The sequence below is a fragment of the Euphorbia lathyris genome, chromosome 5, assembly GCF_963576675.1.
Source record: "Euphorbia lathyris chromosome 5, ddEupLath1.1, whole genome shotgun sequence".
Taxonomy (NCBI): domain Eukaryota; kingdom Viridiplantae; phylum Streptophyta; class Magnoliopsida; order Malpighiales; family Euphorbiaceae; genus Euphorbia; species Euphorbia lathyris.
In genome coordinates, this window is record NC_088914.1 from 19,968,005 (window position 1) to 19,992,272 (window position 24,268).

At 33.5% G+C, this 24,268-nt stretch overlaps 2 protein-coding genes across 2 annotated transcripts; both read left to right on the top strand.

Moving 5' to 3' along the window:
- Positions 1 to 3,594: 3,594 nt before the first annotated feature.
- On the top strand, positions 3,595 to 4,553 carry LOC136230905 (transcription factor bHLH168-like). Its single transcript, XM_066020105.1, has 3 exons — positions 3,595 to 3,743; positions 3,827 to 4,150; positions 4,244 to 4,553. The coding sequence occupies exons 1-3, from the start codon at positions 3,624 to 3,626 to the stop codon at positions 4,313 to 4,315; spliced, it is 516 nt and encodes a 171-aa protein (XP_065876177.1). The 5' UTR covers positions 3,595 to 3,623; the 3' UTR covers positions 4,316 to 4,553.
- A 17,089-nt stretch (positions 4,554 to 21,642) lies between these two features.
- Positions 21,643 to 22,875, top strand: LOC136231086 (transcription factor bHLH168-like). Its single transcript, XM_066020343.1, has 3 exons — positions 21,643 to 22,017; positions 22,091 to 22,414; positions 22,510 to 22,875. The coding sequence occupies exons 1-3, from the start codon at positions 21,901 to 21,903 to the stop codon at positions 22,579 to 22,581; spliced, it is 513 nt and encodes a 170-aa protein (XP_065876415.1). The 5' UTR covers positions 21,643 to 21,900; the 3' UTR covers positions 22,582 to 22,875.
- Positions 22,876 to 24,268: the final 1,393 nt, after the last annotated feature.

Genomic DNA, 24,268 nt, shown 5'->3' on the forward strand with positions numbered 1-24,268 from the left:
TTAATGAAAATAGAAACTAAGGAATGCTATATGATTTACAAGACACTAATGCCACAAAGTTCATGCAATCTAATCCTTTTGTCTTAGATCATCACATGACCTACTTGCACACATTCTGCCATAACTTTCCCTATATTAATCCAAATGCCCTTATTCTTGAACCTACTGAAACTAGACATATATGGGTATAACATATCCAAAATTCACTTTAATATCACTTCTACACAATATATGGCATGCAAAATTATTCGGTCCTGTTTCCAGCCAAGAAACAGACTATTCAGATTTGCATCTACCATAATTCACTGAACCTAGCTCACAATAAACACAATGGATTGTCAAATCCTTTTACAGACATATACTTCAAGTATTTAGGAACACTTTTGTATAAAGAAACTTTCTCCAATTCGGAATTTAAGATCCTCAAAATGCTACATCAACATGGCTGCCTCACATGACATTCAATTTCGAGGCAGTCATGATCCATCTAGGTTTTCTTCCTCTATATATGGAATTAAAGTCCCATATTTTACAGAGGGTTTCATAACACATATAGGAACATATGTTATTCTTTAAGTCCTAACTCAATTAACCAATCGTTACATCTTAACGACACACTAATCGCCTACTAATCGCACGATAATCGCATTATGCATACAAAACTTCTACTGACAATGAGATGAATCTAAAATGTATGTATTCAATCATGAAAATATATATGAATGTGGGAAGACTCATATGTTAGGGTTTTGGGGATGTTACAATGATGGTGGTGATGATGAGGGTTAAAGGTCTTTTAGAAGGTATTCTAAGTTACCGTTGTAGAGGTTTTAGTAATTAGAGATTTTAAGGATTATAAATTGGTTGTGGAGGGGGGGGGGGGGGGGGGAGGAGGGGGGTGTGTGTGTGTGTGTGTGTTGGGGTTAGTGTTAGTGTTAGCACTAAGATGACATCATTTCCTTCATTTCCTTACTCTACTTCATTATTATCATTCATCACCAACGGATCAAAATCAGATGTACACACATGAATTGTTTTAATGCTTCAAAAAAATATTATGTGTATGATTTTGTACAGAACACGAGATAAATTTTTTATTTTTTTCATGTGTGTACATATGTTGTTGATATGCTACCGATGAGTGATAACATAAAACACAAATGGAATGAGGATAACAAGATTTATGACTGCATAGTGTGCTTTGTTAATAATGATAAAAAAATTGGTCCAACTTCCAGACATTTAGGGTAAAATTAGCCCAACATACAAACATTAGATGTAAAAATTGCACAATATTGGACATTAAGAGTAAATTTTCTCTTGACTGTCTTGTACCTTATCTCAAAGGAACAAATGTAAATAAAATGTGTGTTAAATTAAGCCTTTTTGGTTAAATAGATGCTAAGATGCCGAAAAAATAAAAAGATAATTAGATTTGAATAATTCGATTGTAGTAAGATCTATAATTGTCTTGTTTTCAAATAAAATATCTTGGATGATCATAGGAAGCACAACATACTCATGATCATGACCCATAGGAAGCACTTCGAAATTTAGCATTCAATCAGCAGCCCAATGACTTACACGGTAAGTATAAACGAAATTGATCTCTAAAAAACGATCCTTAAATCTTTGACATCCTCTATAATGATTCAAATTAGGGTTGTGCATCGGTTCAAAATCGAACCGAAAAAACCGAATACCAAAATTACAATATGAACAACTATCTGTTAGTTTTGAAAAAAGATCACATAGGAAGAGAAGTCGTGCTGCTGATGATGAAAGTAATGAAAAGCTATATGAACAACTATCTGACATGACTTCTGCAATTCGAGAGCTTAGTGCAACATCCACAAAACAAGCTCAGAAAATATTTGTGGATACTCTTTACAAAGAAGTTATGAATATTGAGGGTTACGATGAGTTTGAATTGTCTCTTGTCTTCGATTATTTGGTTGTTAATGAGTTGGCCGCAACAGCTTTTTTGATTAAAAGTCCACAACTCAAGAAATTCTGGGTTCAAAAGTTTTTTGAAAAATAGAATCTTGAATGAAGAAATTGGAGGAGTTGTGAACATTTTAAGTATTGAGTCTAAAGACATATGTTGAATATTTTAAGTTTAGACATTTTTCATATGTATTCGACTTTATTACTATTATGTTTTAAGACGTATTTTATATTTATCTGTTAAGATTTTGGATAATATTTTTTTATTTTTATTTATATTTTTTCACTTATTTTAACATTTTAATATGATATATATTTAATTGAAAATAACAAAATGTCTATAAATGTGGTATTTATATATTTAAATGTGTTTGGAAAATATTTTCCAGCTTTCTAACCAAACACCAGAAAATATTTTTCGGTGTTATAACCAAACACAGGTATTTCAGTCTTGTTGTGAAGATATATATGGAAGATCCTCCAAGTTGTCATGGAACCGATTGAACTAAAAGCTCGAACTTATAGTTAAGGCCCAATCATATATCTTATATTAATCTCCGACACATCCTCACATGTAAAAGTCTCTTGGGCTTGCAGCGTGTACAACATAGGCTCAACCATCCTTATGTTTTTAATACCACAAATTAATGAGGTTGCCAGGACTCGAACCCTCGACCGTTTGGTCCTCGAGGCTCTGATACCATGTCATGGAACTGATTGAACTAAAAGCTCGAACTTATAGTTAAGGCCCAATCATATATCTTATATTAATCTCCGACACAAGTGACATGGAAAACCGGATGCTTCTAATAATTTGTTAAAAAAAAATCAGAAGGGTTATATTTACAATATTCCCTTCATATTATTATCGATGAGGTTTGTGAGTATTTTATGTTGGCTTCTCATCCCGACCCAGGTGTTTATATTATAATGGGTTTTGGTCCCATTTTTCACACCTCCTATTTGAAAGGGATTGATATATATATTTAATAAATTAATATATCTTATTGTTGTAAACTTGAAATCCAACCAAAAAATAATAATTAATACCTGGATATGATTTTAACTTATATACACTCACAAGAGTAGCTAAGAATCCAGATAAATTTTTTAGGAATCCACCTGAAATTGATATCTAGAAATTGATCCATATGATCGAAGTTATATATATTATATAGGCCTTATTCACATAAGTAACGGAGAACACACAAAAGCTTTGGAATATTATTTTCTGACACTAGAACTAAACCCTATGTTGAAAGAATTTATTGCTGTTTACACCATAAAATAGCTAGTTAGTTTCTTAATGTTTCTATTTTTCGGAACTGTCTTTTGTCTTCCATCTGGAATTTTTTTTCAGAAAAAGATACAAAAAATAAATATAAAAGTGTATGTTAAATATTTAAAATAATAATACTTTTTAAATATAAAATGAAAGTTGGGATACTATATGAAAAGATGGTGAGCTTTTAGACTATAGGAAAAAGTTAGATTCTTTTAAGTGGGGTTAGGTTTACAATTAGCATTGTCGTTTCTCCTATATACATAACCCCCAACCCGCAACAAAGATTCTCAAATTTAAGTTAGCACTGTCGTTTTTCTCCTATATAAACCCCCCACCCACAGCACCAAATATAACTTGTGGATCTCTCTCTCACTGTTTCATTGATTAACCAATGGAACGTCCAACAGTTAATAATAGAAGAACTGAGCGAAACATAAGAGAGAGAGATCGAAGAATCCACATGAGAAATCTACTTTCAATCCTTTCTTCTCTTCTTCCCATCCAATCTAAGGTAATAACGTTTCTGCTTTTCGTGTCCGTGTCTGTGTCCGTGTCCGGTTTTAATGGAACTGATGTGCATGAATTTGTTTTCAGATGTCAGTGAACAATCAGATAGATGAAGCTGCGAGTCATATCAAGAAGATGAAAATGAGAATAGATCAACTTGAGCTAAGAAGGATACAAGCATTACAAGAATATAGTAATGATCCTTGCAGTTCATCTGCTTCAAGTTTACCAATTCTAAGGATAAATAGTAGTGATTTTACTGGTCTTGAAGTGAATTTGATTACTGGCTCCTCTAAAAACTTCAAGTTACATCAAGTTATCCAAATTCTTCAAGAGGAAGGTGCTCAAGTTACAAGCTGTTCTTCCACCCTAAAATCTGATGATCTTTTCATATGCACAATTATATCTCAGGTTTTTATACAACATCTCTTTGTTAATTGAATTGTACATTAACTAATATGTGAAATTGATTATGTAATATGAATTTTCTGACTATCTTTGCAGCCAATGTGTTCTAGAATTGGAATAGAGACCGAGAAAATTGCTCAGAGATTACAAGACTTGATTTGCAGTTGAAGTTCAGATTTTAATTTGCCGCCTCTTTGAATTGGTTGTAGAAAATGCAAGAAGATGAAATTAATTAATGGTTGATTCACAATATGTAAGTGATTATTGTGTTATTGTTAGAGAATAAGAATAGTTAAGGGAATTATATTGTAATTAGCCTTAGGGCTTTTCCTAATGGTATAAATAGCTGATATTTTATCAGCAACAGATATAATGAAATCTCTTTCTTTTTTTTTTCTCTCTTTCACTTTTATGGTATCAGAGCAACAATGGCAGATCCTTTGATGCTCATCACTAAGATTTCTCATGACTAGAAAACGCAAATCGTATGTTGATGCGTTGAATTCCAGTCAGAATATAAGAGAAGAAGATTTGAGTGAATCTGAAGGGAGATCTGAAAGTAGCGATTCCAATAACAATCGCAATTCAGATTCCAGAGAAGGAGAAGGCGATTCAACAATGAATTCAAACTCGAATTCATCAAATGTCAACAATAGCAATGATAATCCCGGACTTGTTATTGTCAGCACGATTTTGAATGGATCTAATTACATACCATGGCGGAGATCGATGTTGCTCGCTCTGAGCGCTAAACGCAAGTCAAATCATATTCTTCAAGATGAAGAACCAACAGATAAGACCTCAGATGCAAAGAAGAAGTGGAAATGGGAGAACGATCTTGTTTTTTCCTGGATTATAAATGTGATGTCCAGAGATTTAGCCGATGTGTTCTTGTACGCACCAACAGCCAGAAAATTATGGACGGAACTGGAGGAACGATATGGCGAGAGTAATGGACCGTTGATTTTTCAATTGCGTCGAGAGATCTGTAGCTTGAATCAAGGAGGTATGTCTCTGGTTGATTTCTTCAATAAAATGAAACGAATGTGGGATGAATATGATATTGTGAAGCCTCCAATTGCTTGTTCTTGTGAGGCAAGGAAATTAGTACAGGAACAGGTCCAGGAGGAACAACTTATGCAATTTTTATCTAGATTAAATTCAGAGTTTGATAATGTGAGAGATCAAATCTTGTTGATGGATCCTCTACCTCCAGTCAACAGAGCTTATTCGATGCTTATATGTATCGAAAAGTAGAGAAATCCTAATTCCATTGCTTCTATTCAGAATGATTTTGTGAATTTAACAACTGGAAGTCGAAATTTCAGTAATCAAAAAACTAGAAATGCCAATCGTAATAATAATGGTGGAAATTACGGTAATCGGGGTAATAATGTTAATTCCTCGGTGAAAAGCAAGGAGGAGAAATTTTCTTCTTATTGCAGGAAAGGAGGACATGAGAAGAGTGAGTGTTTCCGTATTAAAGGATATCCTGATTGGTTTAAAGGAAACAGAGTTACAGGTCCAGCTCCAGTTAACCATCAGGCACATATGTCTAATGAGCAACAAGAGTTTTCTCCTGTAGATGATTTTGAAGAAGGTGAAGGAAGTTCTGCTAAGAAAGAATCTGTACAAGAACTAGTGCAAAGAGAAGTACAGAGGATACTCAAAGGGAAAACAACACAGGACTATCTTCCACAAGAGTTTTCAGCATTTGTAGGGGCATGTGCAGGTAACAGTTCTTGCTCAAGTTCTCTTAGCATTGATGAATGGATAATTGATTCAGGAGCAACAACTCATATGACATATAATGCTGGTTTATTGAGGAATATGGTCAAATTAGATGTCCCTAAGAGTGTATTTTTACCAACTGGTGAGGCTCAAATAGTCAGTCATCAAGGAGAAGTATTATTTGCTGATAATTTCAAATTATTGAATGTGCTTTATGTTTCCAAATTCAAATACAATTTGATGTCAGTTAGTAAGCTGTTACAAGATCAAGGCATCTCAGTATGTTTTTGGACTACATATTGTATCTTGCAGGGCCGGAATTTTAATCAACGATTAGCAGTTGGAAGATTGAAGAGAGGGCTGTATTATCTTGCTAAAGATTCCTTTGATAGGAATGTAATTCAACAAGTTGTAAGCCAAACTGATTTGTCTTTATCTGTTATAGACAATAATGTTGATGTCGAATTATGGCATAAACGTTTGGGGCATATCTCACATGAGAAATTATCACATGTTTTCAATTTGCCTAAGAGTTCTATTATTAGTTTTGCTGATTGTGATATATGCTTAAGGGCTAAACAAATTAGAAATTCTTTTGGATTAAGTTCCATTAAGACCTTGCAAGTGTTTGATCTGATTCATGTTGATTGTTGGGGGCCTTACAAACAAACATCTATTAGTGGTGATAGATATATGTTGACTATAGTTGATGATTTTTCCCGTGTGATATGGACTATTTTATTTAAACACAAAGATCAAGTGTCAAGCTTACTAGATGGTTTTATCACAATGGTAAATACTCAGTTTCATACTAAAGTCAAGACAGTTAGAAGTGATAATGGGACTGAATTTGTTGGGCATTCAACACAGTTAGTGTTTGCAAAACATGGCATCACGCATCAGAAAACTTGTGTGTATACACCTCAGTAGAATGGGGTGGTGGAAAGGCGGCATAGAAGTTTGACTACTGTGGCGAGGGCTTTACTAAAGCAAAGAGGATTGTCTGTCAAATTTTGGGGAGAAGCTATGTTATATGCTACCACACTTCTCAATATCTATCCAACTAAGGTATTGCAGTGGAAATCTCCTCATTTCTTGTTATATAGAAAAGAACCAAGTTTGACAGATTTGAAGATTTTTGGCTGCCAAGGATATGTGTTGAACAACAATCCTCAGAGAGGGAAATTTGATGACCGGTTAGAACAGTGTATCTATGTTGGGTTATCAACTGGACAAAAAGGATGGAAGATGTATAACATGGCAACTCACTGTTTGTGTGTGTCCAGGGATGTTCATTTCAATGAGCATATTTTTCCTTATTTGTCTAACACTATTGTTTCAGTACATGACATGCCCTTAACATCACCAATGTTGTTTCAGCCTTCCCTTGATAATGATCAAGGTCTTACTGATATTGAAGCAAGCACCTTTTCACAGCCTTCACAACCTCCTGACCCTCTTCATAGTGCTCAAAATGATGATTATTCAGCAGAAAATACACCACAAATGCCTTCATCAGCAATTACCAGAACTGATTCACCGACAACTAATCACAATATGCCAGTTGTTGCAAATGAAATTCCAGCAAAAAGATCTACCAGGGTCACTCAAAAACCTTCGTGGTTACAAGATTTTGTTGTCAATCAAGTAATTCATGATGACAATATTATTCAATACAGCAGTCATTATCAAGCTTCTTTGGTATCTATGAGTAAAGAGCATGAACCAAGAAGTTATAAAGAAGCAAAAAGGCAACCTCAATGGGAGAAAGCTATGGCAGAAGAGATTGCAGCCTTGGAGAAAAACAAAACCTGGACAATGGTGCAATTACCGCCTGGTAAATGTACAATTACTTCCAGGTGGATTTTTAAGATTAAGTATGCTCTTGATGGATCGGTTGCTCGATACAAAGCAAGATTAGTTGCTCGAGGTTGTGATCAGCAAATTGGTGTAGATTATCATGATAGCTATTCTCCTGTCACTAAAATCACAACAGTAAGGGTGTTTCTTGCGGTGGCAACTATGAATGGTTGGTCAATACAGCAGATTGACATTAACAACGCGTATTTGCATGGTTCTATTGAAGAAGAACTATATATTCAACCACCATAGGGGTATATCAATTCTAATTGTAACCTTGTTTGCAGGCTTGATAAGTCCTTGTATGGCTTGAAGCAAACCGGGAGACAATGGAACAAAGCTTTTTCCGAAAAGCTTTTACAGTTGGGATTTGTAAAGTTTGTTCATGATTGTTGCTTGTTTACCAAACAAACTGAAGATGGGAATTTTTTGGCACTTATAGTATATGTGGATGATGTGTTAATCACTGGCACTTCCATGATGCTAATTGAAGAAGTTAAAAAAGCTTTGGATGCAAGTTTTACTATAAAGGATATGGGGGAGGCTAAATTTTCCATTGGTGTTGAATTGGCCAGGTCTGATAGAGGGTTGTTTATTTCACAGTCTAAATATATAAGGGATTTGATCAAGGATGCTGGTTTGAGTGAAGCTCACAATGTTGATAATCCTTTTCCTACAGGGTTAAAGTTAGATGAAGAATCTCCTGCTTATGAAAAACCAGAAAGCTATAGAAGATTAGTTAGGAGATTGTTATATTTAGGCTTTACCAGGCCTGATATAGCTTTTGCTACACAACAATTGAGCCAGTTCATGAGTATTCCTACTTGTATCCAAATGGAGGCAGCCAAGCATGTCGTGAAATATTTAAAGGGCACTGTTGCAGTGGGTTTCTATTAGACAGACAATTTTGATTTATCTCAAATGAGAGGCTATTGTGATTCAGATTGGGGTAGGTGTTCAGTTACTAGACGATCGATGACAGGTTATTGTGTGTTTGTTGGAGATTGCCTTGTGTCTTGGAAATCAAAGAAACAAGGGACAGTTAGGAAAAGTTCTGCAGAAGCAGAATATAGAGCTATGTCAGTTACATCTTGTGAATTGAAATGGTTGACATATTTGTTGGCTGAATTTCATATTTCACCTCAATTACCAATCACATTGTTTTGTGACAGTCAAGCTGCTATATATATAGCAGCCAATCCAGTTTTCCATGAGAAGATGAAGCACGTGGAAATCGACTGTCATTTTGTTCGACAATATATGGAGGCAGGATTTCTATATACTTCGTATATTACTTTGGCTAATCAGCTTGCTGATTTATTCACAAAGCCTCTTACAGGAGCTCAGATGGCTTCAGCCTTGAATCAAATGCATTTGTATCAAAGTGTTGATGTTTCATCTTCTTTTACTGCAAATGGAAATAAACCCAGTAACAACACAGTTGTGAAAGACAAGATAAAAAGTATTTCATCTTGAGGTGGGGGTGTTAGAGAATAAGAATAGTTAAGGGAGTTATATTGTAATTAGCCTTAAGGCTTTTCCTGATTGTATAAATAGCTGATATTTTATCAGCAACAGATATAATGAAATCTCTTTCTTTTTTCTCTCTCTTTCACTTTTAGTTATTCTTAAGATGTTTTCAAGAATTGAAAGAGTTTCCAAAATTGTATAAGTACTGTCTTTTTCTCATTTTTTTAAGTTATCCTTTTATCACTTGATTGGTTCACAATAAAACAAGAAACTTCACCGTACTCCCCGTAATACTCCAAGTCAATGAAAATCGTTTTGAATACCATTACATGGATATAATTGATGGAAAAAAGAATATATACATATATGTCGTGAATTGATTGGTCGTGAATATTACTCCAAAAATATCCTAAAATTTTCTGAATAAAACATTATTATGTCAAAGTTTCAATTAATATATAAAAGGAACTTGAGTGAAAGAAAGAAAACCTAATGCCTGCTGCAACCCTCCTTCCTCTCTCATACCTCCCCGCCTCCTCCTCCATCAATCCGGATGATGGCAGCCCCATTCTTCCTTGCACCTACCATGGTTCACGGACGAACACATGCAGGATACTGGTAGAGCTCCGATCGAATTACGTGAGTCCGAGAAAGAGCTAATTGGTTATGTTGATGGTGATCCTTTCTTCCATGATATTATTACTATTGCCTCGGAATTGGTAGAAGAATGGTCTCAGGCTTGATCCAGTGCTTTGATTATTAAAATTATGGGACGAAATTAATGTGGATTACATCACTCTCCAAAACCGTGCTATCGAGTTATGAGCTTTATTATGATAGACCTTGGCCATGGCTTCCATCTGGTTAATTTTGATTCTTCTAACGAGGCAAACTATATAATTTGTTAGTAGATCTTCAGTAGAAGCTGAATATAGAAGTATGACAACTTCAGCTTGTGAATTAAAGTGGATTACTTTCATGTTAGCAGCTTTGAGGATTATTATTTCTGAACCAATGTTATACTGTGACAACACCTCAGCAATAGCAATTACAGCTAATCCAATTGATCACGAGAAAACAAAGCATTTTGACATTGATATTCACTTCATAAGAGATTATGTGGAGCATGGATTCATTATTACACCACATGTCTCCTCTGAACACCAACTTGCTGATCTTTTTACAAAGATACTGAGCAGCACACACATCAATAAGTTCTTGTGCAAACTTGGCGTCATCAACAGGGTCGTCTTAAACTTTTTGGGGCCCCTGTACTAAATTTTTTTTAAACCCTTACTAATTAATAGAATTTTATATTAAGGTTGTAAATATTGAATGGTTGAATATCTAAATCACATACGCACTCAATGTAATGAAAAAGTGTAAATAAATCTTATTACATTATGTTATTATTTTATTTTTTTAAGCTAATATCTATATTTGACTAAGCACATTTTAAATTTTGGGGCCCTTATAATTTTGAGGCCATGTGCATAAGCGCTACTTGCACACCCATCAACACAAGAACACCAATTTTGAAGGGGGAATGTTAAGTTTACTGTGTCATATTCACAGTTACAAGACTGTTAAGAATTAGTTACACGGTTAAGAAGTTGTTATTCAATCTGTTAATAAGTTAGCTCTTTAGTTAGTTATTATGAGATGTTAGATATAAATAGCAGCTAAGCTCATTTATGTTCTTTTAATTCATTTTTCCTGTATTGTAGAGTTCTTCTCATATTCTGTAAGGTTCTTCTTTCTTTTCCTTTTAATAAAATTCAGTATTCTTTTACGTCACCATTCCTTTAGATCGTCTTACCATATATTATAATTTTCTTAACAAATAGATCAAGAACCTATTGGATCTAAAAACTTGAAGAGCTAGATAAAGTCAAAGAATATATAACTTTTATTATATGAACATAAGGTATATTTGTACACCTTTCAAGTCCAAGAGACATTCGTGGGTAGTGATATATCCTAGAAAATAATAAAAGTTGTTTATTGATTTAACTATTAACTTAAGCTTTTACATCAAATTATTCCTTGGCATGCTAGCTTAATTAAGGTATGACTCGAGAATGATTTTTTAGAAAAAGTACAAAAAAAAATGTATGTGTTTGTACTATTTACAAATACTGGTATATGATTTAAAAGTTTGTAAATAGATGTATGTGGTATGTTTTGTTTACAAAATAAAGTATTTTAAATTATTTGGTTAAGTTCTGCTTACAATCAATGACATTTTTATCTTAAAAACTATATATTTGCATATCAACAAAACACAATCCCCCCAAAACATAGCTCCTTTTTACAATTTTGACACAATTTATTAACTAAATTGATGCTTAAGTTTATTTTACAGAGCTACAATTCGGTTTCGGGATTATGTTTTGTCAATATGTAAATGTAGATTTTTTTTAAGATAAAAATGACCTTAATAGTCATCAGAACTTAACTATGTAATTCAAACTATTTTGTTTTGTAAAAAAAAACATACGAATTTTTTTTTAAGTCGAATGCATGTGTTTGCGAATTGGACAAACCAAAATACACTCAAGAAGTATATATATTGAAATTATTAATCAACCTCCTGACACATTTCTTAATGATGAAGTAGATTATTTTAAAATTACAAATATATTAACTAAGGTTAAATCAATGTATATTTATTGAAGGTAAAGATATCCTAGGCTCCTAATATTTTTTTTTAATTAAGTCCTTAATTTTTTATGGGATAAGGGTTAAATTTAAATTTAATGTTTCAAGCGAATTACAGATTTAATCTTAACCTATGAAATGATGCAAAATTTTACAAAGACTAGTTTGACTGTATTTTTACTACCACATCGGACCTTCCAAACAAATTTATTGATAAATTGAAACAGTTTCATACATTTTTTTTTGTTGGTTTTTATAAATATATTAATAACAGAGAAAATATTTTAGACAGTTTGAAAAAAAATGATTAATTTATAGGTAGCAGATTTAGTTTTTAGCATTTTAACGGAATTTTTGTAATTGTTGTTAGTGATACACTAAATATCTTAGACATAATTGATATTTGAGTTAATATACATATTTGCCCTTGTATTATCACGGAAAAACAGATATGCCCTTATATCAAATAAACGCACAAAATTATCCATGAATTTTCCACAAACCTGCAATTATACCCTAATCTAACAGACTAAACTTATTTGACCTAACACCATTAGTCTAGTCATTAGATTACTTACATACCACCAATTAACGTATTACACATCATTGTCTTCTTCTTCTTTCTCCTTCATCCATGGCAGCCATCTCCTTCATTCTCCCCTCTTTAAGTGGGGATGAATCTGCCATTTTTTCTGAGAAATTTGACTGGTAGTTCGACATGATTTGCACCCATATGTTTTCATCACCCAAAGACCTATATCTGAACCTTGTTTCTCTCACTCTACACTCTGTAAAATTCGTCTCTTGGAAATAGTAAATCATATATTATATCTCCCCAAAGATTTAATCTTGTTAAGTATCTGTACTTCATAGAAGATTTTTCATTGAATATCAACAAACTATTACAACTTAACTTGTCAACACCCCCTAAACATCTAAACAAAAGAAAAGCATAACAGATCTAGTAAGATCGATATTAAGATATATAGATAAAGAACCAAATTTATAAGACATAAATCCATACAAAACTATCAACAATCATCTTAAGCCCTTTCACCTCTAATCCTACGGGCCAACTGAATATCCTTAGGCATGATTATAACTCCCTTAGCATCAATTGCACAAAGCTCAGTGCTCTTCTGATATTTCACGATCTCTCTCAAAGCGACAGTTCCTGGCCTGAAACAATGGGGTTTCTTCACACCTTCGGTGGCCGGTGCCGACTTGCGAGTTGCCTTGGTTTCCAACTGCTTGCGAGGAGCTTTGCCTCCTGTGGACTTCCTTGCTGTCTAGCCATTTCATCTTGAGAAAAATTCAAATTAAGAAATTGATGCTGAAGATTGTGGTCTGTGCAGTAGTTGTTTCCATCGTTTTCAAAGAATCTTCAAATTCAAATTAAGGGAGAAGGAATAATGGCTAAGGCTTCCTAAGTTTTTTAATTTTAAGAAGAAAGAAGGAGAAGGTGTTGTTTATGGTGATTGACGCCGTGTATGTCAAATAAGGTTAATCTGTTAGATTATGATATAATTGCAGGTTTATGAAAAATTCAGGGATAATTTTATGCGTTTATTTGATATAAGGGCATATTTGTTTTTCCGTGATAATACAGTGGCAAAAATGTGTATTAAGCCTTGATATTTAGAGGTCTACAATGACAGTTAAATATCAGTCAAACCAGTTTTTTCTAATTTTGGATAATGTAGGGCTAAAATTGATCTTGTTTGGAACGTTAGAGTTAAATTTGCACAATTTCATACGTTAAGGCTAAATTTGCACTCCTCTTAAAACTTTATAGTTAAATTTGGTCATTATCTCATTTTTTATTTGGACACATTAAACCCCCAATAATTTACTTTTGGTCTTATTAAACCTTGCTTGCCAAATTAGTTAGTTGTAACAATTAATTCAGTTAAAAATGCGATATTTATTTCATTTGTGTTTAAAATTATATTTTTTACAATTTGAATTAATGTTTTTACCGTTTTCCTATAGCCACATTACATATATCAAACTGCTTTCAAATTATGAAAAAAAACGAATTTTAAACGCGGCTGAAATGAATAACACTATATTAACCGAGCAGTAGAGTTTATATGGACCTAAATGAATAAATGAATAGTGATCATTTATAGATCAATCATACTGGTTAACATAGTTTTATATTCAAAATTGATTTTATTTTTTTTTCGTTAATGTCAAAAAAAATCGGAAACTTAATACATTTAAATAAAAAAACCAAAGATCAGTAACATGGTATTATTGATGCTTTTCGCCTTTATTGAACTATAAATTTTTAAAATGTCAAATCTCAAAACAATAGTTTCTTTTCTAAAAAAGGAAAATTTAAATGTAAAATGCGTTTGAAGTCAGCCCGTTTGGTTGTTCCTTTTCACGTTCCTGTTTTCCTTTTCAGTTTAAAAACGAGAGTTTTAGGTGTTTGATTAATGAACTTCTGTTTGCCTTTTAAATCTGAAAAGCAACATTAAGTGTTTGGTTAGTGATCTCCTGTTTGCTTTTCACACCTGAAAAGCAGCTTTTTACAAAAGCATAGAATCCCTGTTTTTTGGAAAAACAGCTTTTTTCCAACAGCAAATAGCAAACGGCAACAGCAAACAGCAAACCATAACAGCAACTAGCAAACAGCAATAACAAACAGTAGGTAAAACAAACGGAGCCTTAGTCGCATTTAGAAAATACAAGTTTACTTCCAAAAGAAAAATAAATTCCAAGTCATGGGTTGATAATATGCCAAACTTATGGAATATTCATAATCTTAATTTAATTGACATTTTGTCATCTTAATATAATATGTAAACATCAATCAAAGAAGAATGCATGCACCTCTAAATAAGAGTAATGTCATTGTCAATTAGTAGCTACGTGAATGTTCCATATTTACATTACTAAATAAATGAGAATCTTACAAATCAAATAACATATCACTTTAAGCGGATCAACGTTTCCAAACGGTTCAATTTTAATAAATTTAAAAAGCAAATGAATAAAAGATACGAATAACAATAACTTAATATAAACAAGTTAAAGATATTATATGTAGGGATAATGTACGAAAATATGTGTATGGTTTTTGAGAAAGTATCAATTTAAGTTCCACGTACTGTACAAAATAGCACCAATATAGGCTTAACGTTTAAAAAATGTATCAATTTAGGTCTCTATAACAGATTATAAGGGGTGAAAAATACCACTTTATAGAGTTAATGAGGTAAATAAGACATTTTATGAGTTGGAGGGCTAAATGGACAAGTTGAGAGGGTGAGAAATATCACTTTTAAGTACTTAAGAGGGTAAATAGGACATTCGATGATTTGTGGGATAAAATGACCAATTTGGGCAAGTTAAGGAGACTGTGAGAGCATTAGGCCTAATAAAAATATATTCTAATGAAAAACTAACTCTCTAATCAAGATTATCTAATCAAAACTAATTAATATTTGAGGATGGAAAAACCAATTATTTAAATACAAAAAGTCTAAAGATAATCTCTAAAAATCTGTCAAAATATTCTGCAAGATTTTTATTTGAATTTGAACTCTTGAGTAGGTTCAATTAATCTTGTCAGAAATGCTCCTGATTCCGAACCTTAAAAATCTCCTCATTTATCTCTAAAAATCTGCACATAATCTCATAAAATATTATTTAGATAATGCATCCAAAATTAATTAATTAACCTACCAAAAACAGAAAAAGCTCAAAATAATATATAGAAGATTAATTTATTAAAAGTGATAAAATACTTGGCAATAGTTAGGAATATTTAATAAAAAGCTAAACAAGTAATTAAAAACCTAGAATTGATAAAACAATGATAAATTACTATTAAAATAAATAAAAAGATAATAAAAAATACAAAATAATTCCTAAAACCATACTAAAATATATGAGTTTTTGACCCTTATCACAACGCGATGACTTACACGGTAAGTATAAACAAAATTGATCTCTAAAAAACGATCCTTAAATCTTTGACATCCTCTATAATGATGCAAATCAGGGTTGTGTATCGGTTCAAAAACGAACCGAAAAAACCGAATATCGAAATTACTAAAATAATTTACACCGACACCGAACCGAATAACATATAAAATCGAAATATTCAGATCAGTTTGGTTTTATACCGAACAAACTGAATTTAATTAAAAAAAATAAAAACAATAGATAACAATCATTATATTTCATCATTAAATTTACCTCAACAATAAAAATTTGAAATACTTTCAAAATGTTTGGTAAATATTTCAATGCTTAAATCGAAAGATTTTGCTTCATTTCTCACAATACATTTTTTTGACACATTTCAATCTCGAGCTTTTTTTTTGGAAGGAAAAACTCGATATATTAATAACAGAAAGAAGCATCCCGAATTAGAATGCTTTGAATAAATACAGGACTAGTCCAATGAATTAAAGAATTAGCATATGAACGAGCATTTCGTGCCATGGCATGAGCTGCCTCGTTCGCTAACCTTGCAACAAAATTCACCTTAAAATTTGGGTGATCATGAATAAAGTCTCTAATGTCTTGAATAATTTGCCCAAACTCAGTAAGATCACGATGTTGAGCTCGGATTGAATCTAGCACAACCTTTGCATCACTTTCGAACATAACTGAGTTATAACCTAAAGATAGAACCCAATCCATACTTTCCTTAAGTGCCATTGCTTCCGCCATTTTGACTGATACCACACCCGACTGATGTGTGCTATAGCCTTGGATGAAACTACCCATACAGTCACGCAAAACTGCTCGTGCACCGATAGCTCCCTCGTCATTGAAACATTGCGGAGTCAACATTGCACTTTAGATAATTACAAGGTGGCAGACACCATTTGGGTCTTTGAGTTAATCTGTCGGTTTCAGTTTCGGGCCTGACCTCGCTGTTCCTCTGCATACTGAAGGTTCCGTTGAACACATAACTGTTTTGCCTGATCTGCTGTACGGCGAAAACTCCCAAAGGTTCGTCACGTCTGATCTGCTGTGCACCAGAGTCTCTTGAATTCGCGGCCTGACTGGCCTGCTGTGCGCCGGTTATGCCTGGATCTACATCGTGTCCGATCTGCAATTTGTTATGCCGCTATCAAATTCATGGAAACCATGAGTTGGTACACGCCCATCATTCTGACCCTGATGATAAGCTGCCAGAATATGGCTGACTGCTCCCGCGGCCGAGGTTCCAACATGTCCGCCATCGTCTTCTGGAGCTGCAAACGCAACACTATTTTGGCGTCTCTCCATCGGACCTGCAAAACAAAAATTGTTAAGAATAAATGTTCATGGTCCCCTCCTCCCTTCACCATCCCGTGGTATCTCCACCCGAGCCAAACCACCTCTCCCATCATTTCTACTCACCTCACCCCCGCCCCCGCCCCTTACCCTCCCCAACTCCGTCTTTTTGGGATTTTGGGCCTCCTCCCATTCTTCCACAAATCAACATGACAATCTCATAGCCACTTCCGGCCTACAAGCATCCTGATCCCATAGCATCTTATTTCTAGCTTGCCAGATAGCCCAAAGTACAGTCATGCTTTTCTGTATGACTATTTTTTCTGAGCAAGCACACAAATTAAGCGCCCACTCTTCAATATACTCCCAGTCCTCTCCAGGTGGAGCTAATCCAACTGAATCCCAACATACTTTGGCAAAAGCACAACCAGCAAACAAGTGCCACCCATGTTCAATATCATTTGGACATAACAAACAATTAGTTGCAATAGGGATCCTTCTACTAGAAAGTTTAGCTCGAAGAGGAAGTATACCTGACATTAACTTCCATGCAAATAGCTTCATTTTGGGAGGTATCTCCAACTTCCACAATACCTTCCATCCAGCAATATCCCTAGGATTGTTCCTACCTGAGCCTTGTAAATTGTATCCAGACTTGGCAGAATACACACCATCTGCAGTATAATGCCAGTTGAGTCTATCATCTTTTACAGAGAACGGGATAACCATGTCCCCAATAGTCTTAGCCGTTTCCTCATCAAAATAGCTCGCCAGTTTTCCACGGTCCCAGATTCTAGACCCTTGGATAAACGGTTCCCCCACCTTCATCTCCCTACCTGCCCTATTCTCCACAGGATCAACCCATAACTTGTCATTTTCCCAAATCCAGGTATCCTGGTGTGCAATAACCTGACCTCCTCTACCAATGCACCATCTTAGGCCAGATTTTAATAAATCAATTGAGCTCCAAATACTTCTCCAAACAAAACTGGGATTATTGCCCAATTTGGATGTAAAGAAAGTCCTCCCAGGGTAGTATTTAGCTTTGAGCATTCGACTAACCAATGTATTAGGTTCATCAATTAACTTCCAACCTTGTTTCCCAAGTAATGCCATGTTGAATTCTCTAAGATCCTTGAATCTCAGGCCACCCACACACTTTTTGCCACACATACGTTTCCACTCGAGCCAATGAATCCTTTTCCTCCCATCTTCCTTCTTACCCCACCAAAAGGAATTCATCATCTTCTGTAGCTCATCACATGTAGATTTAGGAAGAAGAAAAGTGCTCATACAAAATGTAGGAAGAGCCTGAGCTACAGATTTTAATAGGACCTCCTTTCTTGCTGCCGACAGAAATTTAAAGTCCAATTATTAAGATGTTTCGACAACCTCTCCTTTAAGAAGCCAAAGATGGCTCGTTTCGAACGTCCAATTAGAGAAGGCAACCCAAGATATCTCCCAGTATCCAAAGGTGCTTGGATTTGGAGAATACCACAAATGGCTTCCCTAATATCATTTTTGACATTTGAACTAAAGAAAATCCCAGATTTTTCCAGATTAACAGCCTGGCCAGAGACCCTTGCATAACTTTCCAGAATTTCTTTAATCCGAATACTTTCAATCTCCGAACCCCCAAAGAACAAGAAGCTGTCATCTGCAAAAAATAGATGAGTGATGTTTGGCGCTCCAATACAAATTTGACAACCTCTTATATTACCTTCCACCTCCCCATTTTTTATCATTTGGGAAAGGACCTCAGCACACAAAAGAAACAAATATGGAGACAGAGGGTCCCCTTGCCGGAGCCCTCTCCCCGGATAAATTGGCCCAACCAGGTTGTGGTTCACTACAACTGAATAAGAAACCGTGCTTATGCATAACATAAACCATCTGATCCATTTGTCACAAAAGCCCAGCCTTCTCATCACTTCCTTCAAAAAACCCCAATCAACCCTATCATAGGCTTTGATGATATCAATCTTTAAAGCCACTTCACCCTTAATTCCCCTACTATTCCTTTTCATATGATGAAGGATTTCAAAGGCTACCTGCACACTGTCAATAAGAGACCTGCCAGGGACAAAAGCAGATTGACTCTCCGAGATGACCTCAGGGAGGATAGCTTTTAACCTATTGGCGAGTACCTTGGCAATTAGCTTATAGATTACATTACATAAGGAAATCGGTCTCAACTCTGTCATACTTCGGGGGTTTTCACACTTAGGAATTAAGGTAATGATGGTATCGTTCAGCTTTGGAGGGAATTCATATTTCTCCAACCAATCAACACAGGCATCGAACACATCACGACCAATTGCAGGCCAGAAATGTTGGAAGAAGCCCGGATTAAGCCCATCAGGTCCATGAGACTTATCAGGATGCATTTGGTGTATAGCCTTTGTAAATTCCTCAAAAGTAAAGGCACAAGTGAGATCCACATTCATAGTCTCATATACTTTCACAGGTAAACTCACAATTTCATCATAATTAGCCCTCCCACTCCCCAGGAACACCCTCTCAAAATAAACTTTGGCCACATTACAAATTTCATGACCACTCGAAACTTCAGCTCCCTCCTCATTCAATAAACTTGAGATCATGTTCATCTGTTTACGAGCCTTTACACTTGCATGGAAAAACTTTGAATTGGAGTCCCCTTCCTTCAACCAGAAAGCTTTCGCTCTTTGATACCAGTAACTCTCCTCCTGTTCAAGTAACTCATTCAACCTCCTTCGAGCATGCAAAAATATAAAAGTGTACGTTAAATATTTAAAATAATAATAGTTTTTATATATAAAATTAAAGTTGGGATAGTATATGAAAAGATGATGCGGTTTTAGACTATAAGAAAAAGTTAGATTTTTTGGGATAAGGTAACAAAATAAGTTTAAGGTTTTTGAGAAAGTACCAATTTAGGCTCAACGTTCAAAATAGCACTAATATACGCTTAACGTTTTCAACATAATATCAATTTAGGCTTAACGTTTATAATATAGCATCAATTTACGTCGCACGTACAAAATAGTACCAATATAGGCTTAACGTTTACAAAATAGTACGAATTTAAGATTAACGCTTACAAAATATATCCAATTTAAGCTAAATGTCACAATTAAATTAACCATATTATATTCTTTTCCTATTAACTTTATATGTTACCTTTTTATATAGTTCTATTTTCTTATTTATTATAATATAATTAATTAATATTCTTGCCCATTAAAACTTTATATTTATTTTTTATCAACCATTTTATGACTCCTAAATTCTATGGCTCATGTAATATATGCAAACTAAAAGTAATTGAATATCCACAAAATTTTGAACACTAGTTAAAATAATATTGATATATGTCAGTGTTCGAAATATAATGGATTTTCAATTACTTTTAGTTTGCATATATTACATGAGCAATGAAATTTATTAGTCATGAAACCATAGATGAAAAACAAGAATACTAATTAATTGTATTATATTAAATAAAAATATAGAACTAAAAAAGATAACATTATATAAAGTTAATAGGGAAAGAATATAATATGATTAATTTAATTATGATGTTTAGCTTAAATTATATATATTTAGTAAGCGTTAAGCTTAAATTCGTATTATTTTGTAAACGTTAAGCCTATATTGGTGCTATTTTGTACGTGAGGCCTAAATTGATCCTATATTGTAAATGTTAAGCCTAAATTGATATTATGTTGTAAACGTTAAGCCTAAATTGATATTATGTTGTAAACGTTAAGCCTATATTGGTCTTATTTTGAACGTTGAGCCTAAATCGGTACTTCCCCAAAAACCTTAGGCCTATTTTGGTACCTTATCCCATTCTTTTAAGTGGGGTTAGGGTTACAATTAGCATTGTCGTTTCTCCCATATACATAACCCCGACGCCGCATCAAAGATTCTCAAATTTTGCATTCTATTAATTTGAATGAGGTAAAAGCAAAGCTTTGGAATTAATATTCTCATTGAAAAATAAAAGAGGAGCATTTACATTCTTATATTGTTTGTAGGTTTGCTCAACAAGAAAAACAAATAAAAAGGACAGAAGCCAAGTGGCATAAGGAGGACCCTTGATCAAGTAGTACTATGATCAACGGTGGTGATGAGAGAAGCTTCACTCCTCTATCGTGTGGTGCAGCTAGTGCATGTGGATCTCTTCTAGAATCCTCTATTACTGGTAAAATGTCTGAAATACCCCTAGGGCATTCAAGTGATCTTAAACGTGTGATGTTGGAAGAGGACTTAAAGTCTTCTGCTTCACATTCTTATATTGTTTGTAGGTGTGCTCAACAAGAAAAACAAATAAAAAAGACAGAAGCCAAGTGGCATAAGGAGGACCATTGATCAAGCAGTACTATGATTAACAGTGGTGATGAGAGAAGCTTCACTCCTTTATGGTGTGGTGCAGCTAGTGCATGTGGACCTCTTCTAGAATCCTCTGTTACTGGTAAAATGTCTGAAATACCCCTAGGGCATTCAAGTGATCTTAAACGCGTGATGTTGGAAGAAGACTTAAAGTCTTCTGTACTTTATTAGTTTATCGAAAAGGTTCAGTTGAACTAAAAACTCTTCCATTTTTTTCTTGCCTTTTCATTTTTTCCTCTTCCTTTTCCTTGTGCTTGTGTTTTTGATTATTAGGAGCAGGAACTCCATTGCTGTGTTTGAACCTTTGCTCCTTATTACATTCTAATAAGTAAAATATCAACATTTGAGTTAGCATTGTCGTATGACTTCTCACTTCTGGATCTATCTCTCACTGTTTCATTAATTAACCAATGGGACGTCCAACAGTTAATAATAGAACTCTGCGAAACATAAGAGAGAGAGATCGAAGAATCCACATGAGAAATCAACTTTCAAATCTTGCTTCTGTTCTTCCCATCCAATCTAAGGTAATAACGTTTCTGCTTTTCGTGTCCGTGTCCGTGTCCAGTTTTAATGGAACTGACATTAATTTGTTTTCAGATGTCAGTGAACAATCTGATAGATGAAGCTGCGAGTCATATCAAGAAGATGAAAATGAGAATAGATCAACTTGAGCTAAGAAGAACACAAGCATTACAAGAATATAATAATGATCCTTGCAGTTCATCTGATTCAGGTTTACCAATTCTAAAGATAAGTAGTAGTGATTTTACTGGTCTTCAAGTCAATTTGATTACTGGCTCCGCTCAAAAATTCAAGTTACATCAAGTTATTCAAATTCTTCAAGAGGAAGGTGCTCAAGTTACAAGCTGTTCTTCCACCCTAAAATCTGATGATCTTTTCATATGCACAATTATATCTCAGGTTTTTATACAACATCTCTTTGTTAATTCGATTATATATGTGAAATTGATTATGTTTTATAATCCATAATATGATTTTTCTGATTATATTTGCAGCCAATGTGTTCTAGAATCGGAATAGAGACCGAAAAAATTGTTGAGAGATTACAAGACTTGATTTGCAGTTAGCACTTCAGATTTTAATTTGCCCGTCTCTTTGAATTGGTAGTAGAAAATGCAAGAAGATGAAATTAATGGTCTTGAATTAATTACAAAGGTGTCTGTAAGCTTTTGAATTAATTAATGGTTCATTCACAATATGTAAGTGATTATTGTGTTATTCTTAATGAGTTGTGTTGATGGTGATCTTTTGTTCCTTGATATTATGATTGCCTCGGAATTGGTAGAAGAATGGTCTCTGGCTTGGTCCAATGCTTTGATTGTTAAAATTCTAGGACGAAATGTGGGTTACATCGTTCCCTAAAAACGTGTTACCGAGTTATGGAAAACTAAAGGGGGCTTTATAATGATAGACCTCGATCATAGCTTCCATCTCGTTAATTTTGATTCTGTTAACGGCCAAAACATATGGTTTGTTTTGTAACAACAAAAAAAGAAAACAATAGATACCGATCTGCAAAAACATAAAATCACAGAAATTTTATTTAAAACTAACCGTTTTTCTTTTGAACCTTGAAATATATACAGCATAAACTCATCCTATTACACGTTGAAATTTTATTAATAAATGAAGTTACTATATGCTCTTAAACCATATAATAAACTATTTAACTTATAAATTTAACTTGACAGATTAGACTTTAAAATATTTTATTATTATTATTTTATTTAAATTAAAAGAGGAATAATATCGATTTCCGAATTCTTCTTCTTGTGTTCAAACTCATGTACTTTACAAATATATTATAGATGAAGCTGTTTTATCACTACACTAAAACTTGTTTTTATTATTATTATTATTATTATTATTATTATTATTATTACATATAGGGTTAAAATATATGGTAAATAATTTATTAGTTCTTGAGATTGTACATATTATACTAATTAGTCTATTTGTTTTTAATAATACACTATAATATTCATGAATTTTGACAAAACTAACTACTCAGTCTATCCATCAATTTATTTTATATAAAATGTTAATTTTACTCTTTTATCTGTAATTAATTTTCATATATGTTTAATTAAGTTTTATAAATTTTACTTATTACTATATTAATACGGAAATGAAAAGTAATATGTTTATAAAATGGGATAAGGTACCAAAATAGAGTTAAGGTTTTTGGAAAAGTACCAATTTAGGCTCAACGTTCAAAATAGCACCAATATAGACTTAACGTTTATAACATAATATCAATTTAGGCTCAACGGTTACAATATAGCATCAATTTAGGCCTCATGTACAAAATAGCACCAATATAGGCTTAACGTTTACAAAATAATACGAATTTAAGCTTAACGTTTACAAATAAACGTCACAATTAAATTAACCATATTATATTCTTTTCCGATTAACTTTATATTTTTTTTTTTTGAAACTATATTATTTTTTATTTAGTTCTATTTTCTTATTTATTATAATACAATTAATTAGTATTCTTGCCCATTAAACCTTATATTTGTTTTTCATCAACCATTCCATGACTCCTAAATTCCATGGCTCATATAATATATGCAAACTAAAAGTAATTCGAAATATTGTGGATATTCAATTACTTTTAGTTTGCATACATTATATGAGCCATGGAATTTAGGAGTCATGAAAAACAAATATAAGATTTAATGACCGAGGTAGAATAGGAGGTTGTTGGATGTTAGGTTATATATAACCAAGGGTATTTTTGTCCATAAT